This window comes from Thermothelomyces thermophilus, chromosome 6 (genome assembly GCF_000226095.1).
Source record: "Thermothelomyces thermophilus ATCC 42464 chromosome 6, complete sequence".
NCBI classification, from domain to species: Eukaryota; Fungi; Ascomycota; class Sordariomycetes; order Sordariales; family Chaetomiaceae; genus Thermothelomyces; species Thermothelomyces thermophilus.
Genome location: NC_016477.1, coordinates 283,947 through 293,140, shown reverse-complemented (window position 1 = coordinate 293,140; position 9,194 = coordinate 283,947). Strand labels below are relative to the sequence as shown.

Here is a 9,194-nt window from a genome sequence, read left to right as displayed (position 1 = left end):
AAAAAGGTCTTCCTATATTATTCAGCACGTTGATCGCGGTAACAGGAAACTTGATGCTTCTGCTCAGACAGAAGCAAGGGAGTAATATATCATAGTTTCCGCGTTCTTCATGTATAGATATAATGAGCTGCGGATCAAATCAGGGCTTGGAGAAATCGAAACATGTATTATATTCGCAACCTCCCCCCCCCCCCCCCCCTTCCAAAAAGACCACTTCCTGACCGTTCACCGTCCAAGTCTATCCACTGAGTATGACCAACAATCCCAATGCAACCAGGTACTCCCAAACTCTGGAGAAAGAAAAAACAAAGCAAGCATTAGGTCCCAAACAATAACCTTCACAACCATCCCCCGAATCCGAAACAATGCAATTCCATGTGAGCCAAACCCATCTCTCCGCCAACCCGACCCGCCTCGACTCCATTATTATTCCATTCCCTTCCGTATGCCATACTGATCGCACCACCGCGTTAAACCAACTCCCGGCTCAACTCGTAGCTCCATCCTCCCTCGCGCCTCATCTTGTCTCTCGCCGCCGCGTCCCTCCGCACCTCCTCCTCCGTCAGGCGGTCGCTCCCGCTCCAGTTGGCGCTGCTCGTGCGCGCCCGGAACTTGTGGAACCGGTCCTTGGTCTTGCTGAACACCTCCTCCATGTTGAGCGGCGCCGGCGGCCCAAACACCTGGATGGGGTCGACGCGTTCCTGCCGCAGGAGCGCGTCCCGCAGGGCCGGCGAGTCGGCCCAGGCCGCGATCGGCATGTGCCCGTCGTCGTCCTCGCTGTCGTCGTCCGTCTGGATGTCGGGGAGCTCGATCAACTCGCCGTTGAGCATGCGCGGGGAGGAGCGGGCGACGGATTTGGTGGACTTGGGGATCCCGCCGCCGCCGATCGGGCGGGCCGGCGTCTTGTGCTGTTGCTGTTGCTGGTGTGCGTTGGGATTCTGCGCGAACGGGATGGCGCCCTTGGAGAACTGCGCCATGTCGAGCGGATGGGTCGGCTTGGAGTGGCTGTTGTGCTGCGCCGTCACCGTCGTCTTGAAGAGGTCCTTGCTGCTCGCACTCGACGGGGGCGCGTGAGGGTAGCCGTTGTTGTACGCCGACTTGGGCTGCGGGTCCTGCGCGAGCGGTTTAGCACGTTGCTGCCGCCCTATGGGATCCGGGACACCTACCTTCTTGAAGCCACCAGAGGGCCTGACGGGCGGGCCCTTGATGATCCGCGGGTTGTGGTCCATCATGTCCAGGTCCTCGTCAAACTCCTCGCTCATGCGCATGCGCTTCGTCTCCTTCGTAGGGTAAGACGGCAGGGCTCGCTGCTGCTGCTGCTGCTGCGACCTGGAGCTCTCCTCGCCGGCGTCTTGTTGCAACGGCCTCTTTGAGGTGGACCCCTTCGCCGTGCCCGACAGGACCGTGTTGACAAGCCGGCTTTCCTGATGCATCGTGGAACCCAATCGCGAGGGTGGTCGGAACGTCCCTTTCTCTGCTATGGCGTACTCCGGGGGAGCGTTCGGCTGGGGCCTAACGGCCGGAGGAGGCGCTTTCGTCTGTTTGGCTTTTTCGATGGCCGCCCTCCGCTGAGCCGCCTTCCGCTCCTCCTCCTTCTGCCGCTCAGCCTCGGCTCTCCGTTGCTGCTCTTGCCTACGCTCTTCCTCCTGGGCCGCCCGCTTGCGTTCCATTTCCTGTTTGGTCTCACGCTTGCGCTGGGCCTCGCGCTCCTCCTGCTCCTTTCGCTTGGCTGCCATTTCCAATGCCTTGGGACGACCGGTAGAGGAAACCGAACTCTTGAGGCTCTGAACCGATCCTTTGCCTTGGAGAGAGGCCTGGCTCGCCTTGCCGTTGACCTGCCTCGCAGAACCAGGCTGCTGACCCAGCGTCTCTTGGAGGTTGGCGGCAAGCACGCTGTTTGAAGGGTGGAAATGGGTCTGCTGGGAGCTCAAAGGGTTGACCCGAATCAAGGTAGGCACTTGTTTCGGCTTGGCCGCCGTCTCCCTTGTCGGCTTCATAGGCCGCTTCTGAGTCCTGATGGACGAGGCCGTCGTCGGGCGAGGAATTGACGGAGGCGGTACGGTGGTCGTGGCATCCGTCATCTCCACGTCCGGCTCGTCGGAGGGAACAGACCTATGCTTCCCCTCATGCTCGTTGGCCCTTGCTGGAGTCGGCCTCGTCGACTTTGTCGGGCTCCTTGGCCTGTTCTTAAGTGCCGGCGCAGGAGTCCGGAAGTCTTGCTGCTGTGGTTGGGGCTGGGCAGCCTTCTCCTGCTCCTTCTGGGCCGCAACCTGCTTCTCCATGGCCGCAATCTTCTCCTGCTCCTTGCTGAAGACCCGGGCCTTTTCTCTTTCCTTCTCGCGTGCCTTCTCCAGCTTGTCCATCTGCTCGGCCATCTGCTTTGCCTCCTTCATCTCCCTCTCCCTTTCCTTCTCGCGCTCCGTCTCCCTCTCCTTCTCGCGCTCCCTCTCGTCTCTCTCGCGCTCCATAGCCTCGAGTCTTTCCCTCTCCGCTGACGACCGCGTTCTCCGAGAGCTATTACTACGCACTGGGCTGAGCGGGGGGGCGGTTGCGGCGAGGTGCTGCGACAAGTCCGGATACACAACGTTGTCCGCTGTCTTGAAGGACTCAACAGACGGCTCCTGGTGGTATCCAAGCCGTGTTGTCGAGGGAGACTGCAGTAACGAGGACTTGCCCTCGGCGCTGACTGCCGCACTGCTCACGATCAGGCCCTTGGAGCTCTTCAGCAGCGATGACAGCTTGTTCTTGACCTGCCTCAGCGGGTTGTCCATGAAGGCTCTCGCAGGAGACCTCGGGGGCGAGGAGAGGTTGTCCTCGGCCACCGTGGACAGCGCCGAGTTCGAGACGGATGTAGTCTTCTTCAGAGGGCTGCCCTCCGTCTCCGTGTCCAGCTGATCCGTGGTCGGAAGCACCGGAACAGAGACTGACTTCCCGTGCTTGGGTGTCCATTGGGACATGGTCGGCTTGCCCGGCGACCCTGCACTCCTCTTGGAATGCTCGGCGCTCGTTGCCGTCCCCCTGCTGGACAACTCCTCTCGGGCATCCGAGAGTTGCGTGTCAGAAGGAACAGGCTTCGGGCCCTGGGCCTTCGCAGCGGTATCGGGCGGGGCAATCCAGTCACCCTCGTCGTCTTCATCTGCAGGAAACGCACCAGGAGCGGCGGCCGCATTTCTCGACTTGGGCGATGATGTCCTCTCTTCCGAGGTTGGCTCGGCCTGGGACTGGATCTGCGAGGCTGGTGCGCTCTGCTGCGAGGGCAGCAGATTGGCAAGGGATTTTGATGACCTAGTAGTACCAGTCGACTGTCCTTTCCCAAGCATGCTGATCTGATCTTGTAACCGTTGCGTGTAGGTCTTGCTGTGTGCAGCGGCGTCCTCGTTGTTCTGCGTTTTCAGCTCATCGTCAACATCCATCTTATCCGGGTCGTCTTCCAGGCTCTCCCGCCGCATGACACCTCCACCAAGACTTTTGCCCCCGGTCGGACGGTTGTAGTAGCTCTGGCGGTGGAAATCCAGATGGCTCGTCCGCGAGATACGGGCCCCGCCGAGGCTTTTCTTGGAAGCCAGTGGCTCACGAGCTGGCAAGGAAGCAAAGTTCAAACTGCTCTTGCGCACGACGGGCCTAATTGGGCTGGACGCGTCGGAGGGAGACCTGACTTCGTCAATCTCATCGACCATCTCGTCGGCATCCTTGTCGACGGCGTAATGGAGATCGCCGGTGGGCTTTTCTAATTCCTTCAGTGGGCTGGCAGTCCTTCTCTGCGGGGAAGAAGACGACTTCTCGGGCGAGGGCGGCTTTTGAGGCGAGCTTGATCTTTGGAGTGGCTGTCTGGGAGGGGACGACATCTTCTGGGGTGAAGGCGACCGTGGCGACAAGATGGGCAAGCGGGTTCGGCTGGCAAACGGGCTGCTCAGCTGGGCAACGGCGCCCGAAGGGCTCGCGGGAACGGCGGCTGCTGTGCTTGCCGCGGCTTGCCTCTCCTTGTTTTCGCCTGCCGGGTTCAAGGCCTCTCGGCTAGGACTGGCTGACGGGGTTCCCTGCTCTGCTGGCTCGCCTGGCAGCGGGTGCATGTGGTCCGAGATCCGCAGCGGCCGCTGAGGGCTGTCTGACATCTCGACGTCCTTGTCAAACTGGTCACATGGCATCGTATCTTGAGATTGACTGCCATGGTAGCCCGAGTCTCCGAAGGAGATGGGGCCGCGAGGTTCCACCTGGTGTGGAGGTCGCACGACCGCAGGCTTTGCTGGGCTTTCGGAGAAGCCGACTTCAGGCTCGACCTTGTCCTCGGCGGCCGTGATCCTGGGGCTGTGCGGCTGTGAGTTGTTTTGCATCGTGAAGGGGCTCGACGCCCCGTTTATTGTCGCAGAGAACATCTCGGAGAGCGGCTGGGCAAGGTTGATCAGTACGCGACGCGTCGTCTCAGCGCAGGTATTTTCGGCTTACCATTCGCATGCTGCTGGGCGGTGCCTTTCTCGCCGTGCGCGGCGTCTTTCCGCGCAACTTCCCTGGTGTCTTGAAGAGTTCCGCGACGTTCCTGCGAGCCTTGGTCAGCGACGCGACAGGCCGAGCTTGCGATGACTGCACGAACATCTGGTTCTCGGAGAAGATCTCGGCCATGTGCTCGTTGAGCCAGTCGATTTCATTGCGCGCGGAGTAAGAGAATTCCTCGATCTCGGACCGTGCTATGCTCAGAGCCGCGTTCCTCTCTTCCGTAATCCAGGCGGCCGAGCCGACCTGGAGACGAGGACCTCCTCGCATCGCCATTGTTACGGGCGGGCAGCTGTGTGTCGTGGGGCGCTGAAAGTAAACAATGTCGAGAGAGAGAGACGACAAGAGACGGAGGGGATGGGAATCGAAAAAAAAGGGTTGCTCCTCGATCAGCGTGCCATGGATCAAAGGGTGGGTTGGTGATGAGATTGGTCGGAAAACTTGGTCTGGGATTGAGAGAGCAGGCAGCTCTGTTTGCGAAAGGGAGGTCAACTTGTGTGCGTTGTGACTGACGAGCGGGCCCTGGATCTGGCAAGGCTTTTGTTTTGATTCTCTCCAAAAACGGAATGGTCTGGCCAGGAGCTGCTCGAGTGGGACCCCAAGCTCATCTTCCTGACGCCAGTTCACGTGGGTTCGGGCTCGATTGCCCCGCACAGTGAAATTGCCCTGTCAGATTCGACACGCGCCAGACCGTGCTGCTGCGTGGCTGCTACTGTGCACACTCCTCTTCGCTCGTCCTGTCGCGCCCGGCAAGCGCAAGCTCGCGCCTTTCTTACTCTTGGCCGCGCCCTGGTCCTGATTGGGACCCAGCAGCCCGCCAAAACCCCAACAACGCTGGTTTGGGTCCGTACGGAGTACAACAAGCTGAAACACAGTCGCAGCGAGACTACACTATGCTCTGACCCGACTTCGCAAGCCTGTTCCCGTTCAGATCTCATACCTACACTCCGCCGTAACGTCACCGTTTCCCTCGGCCTTCACCCAGATGGAGTCGTTCGACGTTCCCGACTCGACCGACTGGATTGGGACGCCCCTCGCCGGCCTCATGGAAGTCGAACAGGCCTTTCGCTGTCACGTCTGCAAGGACTTCTACAACTCCCCCATGATTACCTCCTGCAACCACACATTTTGCTCGATATGCATCCGTCGGTGTTTGTCGGTGGACGGCAAATGCCCGCTCTGCCGGGCACTGGACCAAGAATCCAAGCTCCGGGGGAATTGGGCGCTGCGGGAAGCGGTGGACGCCTTTGTCAAATCTCGCGACGCCATTTTGCGGTTTGCCAAAACCCCAGTGACTGCGTCCAGCCCGAAATCCCCAAAGAGGAAAGCAGCGGAGATGGAAGAGCCGGGCGACGAAGGGCAGAACAAGAGGCCAAGAATGACCACGAGGTCAAGCAAAGCGAAAGCTGCCGAGGCGACGGCAGCTATGTTGCGCGAGGAGGCGGACGTGCCCGAGGGCGAGAATAATACCCCAAATCAGGAGTCCGAGCCAGGTATCGTCACCTGCGCCTGATCCCGTTCGAGTTCATGGGAACTGACCTAGGAATTTAGACGATGGCCTTGCTGCTTGCCCGATTTGTTGGACACGAATGAAGCCTTGGCAGGTTGACAGGCACATCGACACCTCCTGTCCGGGCTCCCCGCAGCCATCCAAGGGGTCGTCATCGACTTCCACAAATAGTCGCGGAGGAACCAGCTTCGGTTCGGCTCGTACCCTCTCCCAGAATCCACCAACGCCCACGAAGGCACCCGAGCGCCTCCCGGCTCTTGCATATTCCATGCTAAAAGACTCGGCCCTTCGAAAGAAATTGGCCGAGCTCGGGCTGTCGACGGCGGGGTCTCGTCAAATGCTCGAGAAAAGACACCGGGAATGGGTGACCATCTGGAACGCCAATTGCGACTCCGCGAAGCCCAAGAAGCGATCCGAGCTTCTGCAAGACCTGGAGGTGTGGGAGAGGACGATGGGCAGCCGCGCGCCGACCATGTCGAGGGCGGCAAACATGGGTGCGCAGATCAAGGACAAAGATTTTGACGGAGCCGCTTGGGCAGCGAAACACGAAAACTCGTTCAAGGATTTGATTGCCAAGGCACGCAGCTCAAGAAGTAAGGTTGTGCAGAAGGCGGAGGGAGAGCAGAATAAGGGAGAGTCGGGGTCAGCGCAGGACGAGAGGAAGGGAAGAGATGACTCGGTATCGGCCTCAGAGCCGTCCAAAACGGCCGTGGTGGATCTGACCTGCCCGCCATCGAGCCAACCTGAGCCGCCAGATTCACCGCCGAAAAGAGCTGGCGCATCTGGGGAGAGCGATACTGGTCTCCTGGAAGACTTGCGGTCAATATCTGGGAAGGAGGCGGGACATCCCCAAGCTGACGGCGTGTCTGCGTGTAGTCCGTCTGGAAAACCAGAAGGGGCGGGCTCATGAGCTTGAATGTCAGCTGCGAAAAGGGCCAGTGAAAAAAAAGAAAGAAAGAAAGAAATATCCACAAGAAGAGATTCTAAGGCATTATGGCGTGCGTCTCGCTTGTTTTCCCATGTCCCAAACCAGAAATCGACCGTGGTGTGCCTCACCCGTACGCCTGACCGAACTCCGTAAGCTTCACATACGCACTTGACCACATATCAGGACGCCTCTTGTAAGTAACCCAGTAATTATTAATGGCGTTTTGGATCCACATTGGGGTCGGGTCGCTCATTCGTGCACTATCGAGGGGATCGGAATTAGCACTCCTTTACTACTGCCGATAACAACAGAAACAGTGAGGAGGGAAACTCCATGGTGGGCGTCCTCTAGCGCTCCGGGGTTTCCGTCAGGGACATCCTACTCATCATGTCCTCGGCCGCCCGCACCTCCTTGTCGTCCTTATTATTATCCCCCGGCTCGGGCAGCTTGACGTCGCCGCGCGGCGCCTCCCCAGCAGCGGCCAGGCGCCTCCGCGTCTCCTCCGCCTCCCTCCTCTCGCGCTCCTCCCGCTCGGCCCGCTCGGCCTCTTCCGCCTTCCTCTTCTCCTCGCCCTCGAGCGCGGCCAGCTCGTCGTCCACCTCGGCCTCGTCCACGACGACGGCGCCGGCCGACTCGGCCAGGATGCTGCCGACCTCGTCGGCGGCGGCCATCTGCTCGCGCAGCCGGCCGACGACCTCCTCGACGCCCTCGGCGCCGCCCACGCGCGCGTGCAGGCTCGCGAGCGCCGCGCCCGACGCCTCCATGACCCGGACGAGCTGCACGTTGTCGGCGGCCTGCTCGATCTGCGCGGCGACCTCCTCGAGCTGGTTGACGGTGGCGAAGCGGCGCGCGAGCGTCGACTCGGCCAGCTTCCGGGACCGCAGCGCCGCGAGGGCGGCCACGCGGTTGGACTTGGCCACCGCCTGCTTGGCCTGCGCCGTGAGCTCGTCGATGCGGCGGCCGAGGAGGGCGGTCTGGTGCGTCAGCGAGGCGATGAGCTCGCGGAGCTGCGCGATGGAGGCGTCCTCGGTGGTGATCTGGTCGGGCTCGTCGGCAGCACATGCGCCGGCGGGCGATTTGATCTTGATCGTGTTGCCGTCGTAGAGGATGGCGGACTTGTCGCGCGAGAGGAAGCGCAGGAGGATGTCCATGTCTGTTTCGGAGAGGTGCTTGCCTTCGACGAGCTGGTCGTTGAGAGTCCTGTAGAAATGGGCTTTGGTGAAGGTGCGCTCGAAGCGGCTCCGGGCGTTGGCGGCCGGGCCGTTCTGGGCGCCGAAGGCTTTGCCGGCCTCCTCGACATTGGCGACCACCACGAACTGCCCCGACGGCAGGGAGTCCTTCTTCAGAAAGTCGGCCACGCCTAGTTGCTTCATCGTCCAGGAGGCCAGGTTCCATACCGACCAGGACCGGCGGTATATGCTCTCCTTGGCGTCGAGGAACTCGCGCAGCGGGATGAGGTCCTTGGCCGCCAGCGCCTCGCGGACCACGGCACCCAGGGCGAGCGGCCTGCCGTACTGTTTCGACTCGAGGGCGCGGAGCAGTTGTTCATCGGAGTGGAGGACGAACAGGTCTGGCGCGCTTCCGCGACCCGCCGGGGCCAAACCGGAGCTCACAATGTGCCTCAGCGCCTTGCGCCATGCCGAGACGTTTGCTTGGTAGCCGTCTGGGTTGAGGGTCCGCTGGGTTTGAAAGTCGGAGTAGAGGGCAGGAAGGCGGCTTCTAAGGTGCAGTGTGTGTGAGTGGTTCACAGCCCCCGACCAACTTCGAGCGAACGCAAACATACTTTCTGAAAGCAGGCTCGTTTTCCACGAGGAATTCGAGCAGTGACTGGCTCATGATGCCAACGCCTTGAGCGCACTTCTTCTCTAGGATCGCCGGCCCAAAAACCTCCAGGACGTGAAGTGTACGGGCCTCTCGTGTATGTACGGATACAAGGCACAGGGGTTCCCCTTTGGATTTGCTTGGATTGGATGACCGGGCAACCGAGAAGTGTATTTTCTGAATCTCCAGCGCCTGGCTGAGGAGATACAGAAGTTGAAGTAGGAAAAAAAAAGGATTAAATAGAAAACAAGAGCCCAAAGCAACACTTAGGCGCGTCGACAGGCAGCACAAATGCTTAAGACACAGCAACGCCAATCGCGCTTCAAGGATTAAAGTTGGATGGTTGCGACCAATCGACCGTTCGTTTGTGATAACTAATGACGTCCAGGCAGTGCAGGCACCAGACACCGCCAGAAAGGGTCGCTTATCTTATCAACACTTCAAGTG

At 60.3% G+C, this 9,194-nt stretch overlaps 3 protein-coding genes across 3 annotated transcripts; 1 reads left to right on the top strand and 2 right to left on the bottom strand.

The window, feature by feature from the left end:
- Positions 1-463: 463 nt before the first annotated feature.
- Positions 464-4,982, bottom strand: MYCTH_2309822 (uncharacterized protein). The gene is made up of 4 exons (XM_003665744.1): positions 4,589-4,982; positions 4,444-4,534; positions 1,167-4,385; positions 464-1,112 (listed from the first exon to the last, which is right to left on the bottom strand). Exons 1-4 carry the CDS (start codon positions 4,762-4,764, stop codon positions 471-473), a joined length of 4,128 nt encoding a protein of 1,375 aa, XP_003665792.1. The 5' UTR covers positions 4,765-4,982; the 3' UTR covers positions 464-470.
- Positions 4,983-5,204: 222 nt separating this feature from the next.
- Positions 5,205-7,091, top strand: MYCTH_2309819 (uncharacterized protein). The gene is made up of 2 exons (XM_003665743.1): positions 5,205-5,981; positions 6,040-7,091. The coding sequence occupies exons 1-2, from the start codon at positions 5,474-5,476 to the stop codon at positions 6,906-6,908; spliced, it is 1,377 nt and encodes a 458-aa protein (XP_003665791.1). The 5' UTR covers positions 5,205-5,473; the 3' UTR covers positions 6,909-7,091.
- MYCTH_2309816 (uncharacterized protein) lies at positions 7,091-9,097 on the bottom strand. The gene is made up of 2 exons (XM_003665742.1): positions 8,710-9,097; positions 7,091-8,645 (listed from the first exon to the last, which is right to left on the bottom strand). Exons 1-2 carry the CDS (start codon positions 8,760-8,762, stop codon positions 7,274-7,276), a joined length of 1,425 nt encoding a protein of 474 aa, XP_003665790.1. The 5' UTR covers positions 8,763-9,097; the 3' UTR covers positions 7,091-7,273.
- Positions 9,098-9,194: the final 97 nt, after the last annotated feature.

Bases quoted from the DNA above. Each gene is read 5' to 3' on its own strand.
- MYCTH_2309822 (XM_003665744.1), bottom strand. From the start codon at position 4,764: ATGGCGATGCGAGGAGGTCCTCGTCTCCAGGTCGGCTCGGCCGCCTGG. The intron at 4,386-4,443 runs GTAAGCCGAAAA...AACCTTGCCCAG, and splicing joins CGCCCAGCAGCATGCGAATG to CCGCTCTCCGAGATGTTCTC. The intron at 1,113-1,166 runs GTAGGTGTCCCG...CCGCTCGCGCAG, and splicing joins CCTCTGGTGGCTTCAAGAAG to GACCCGCAGCCCAAGTCGGC.
- MYCTH_2309816 (XM_003665742.1), bottom strand. From the start codon at position 8,762: ATGAGCCAGTCACTGCTCGAATTCCTCGTGGAAAACGAGCCTGCTTTC. The intron at 8,646-8,709 runs GTATGTTTGCGT...ACTGCACCTTAG, and splicing joins AACGAGCCTGCTTTCAGAAA to AAGCCGCCTTCCTGCCCTCT.
- MYCTH_2309819 (XM_003665743.1), top strand. From the start codon at position 5,474: ATGGAGTCGTTCGACGTTCCCGACTCGACCGACTGGATTGGGACGCCC. The intron at 5,982-6,039 runs GTATCGTCACCT...CTAGGAATTTAG, and splicing joins AAATCAGGAGTCCGAGCCAG to ACGATGGCCTTGCTGCTTGC.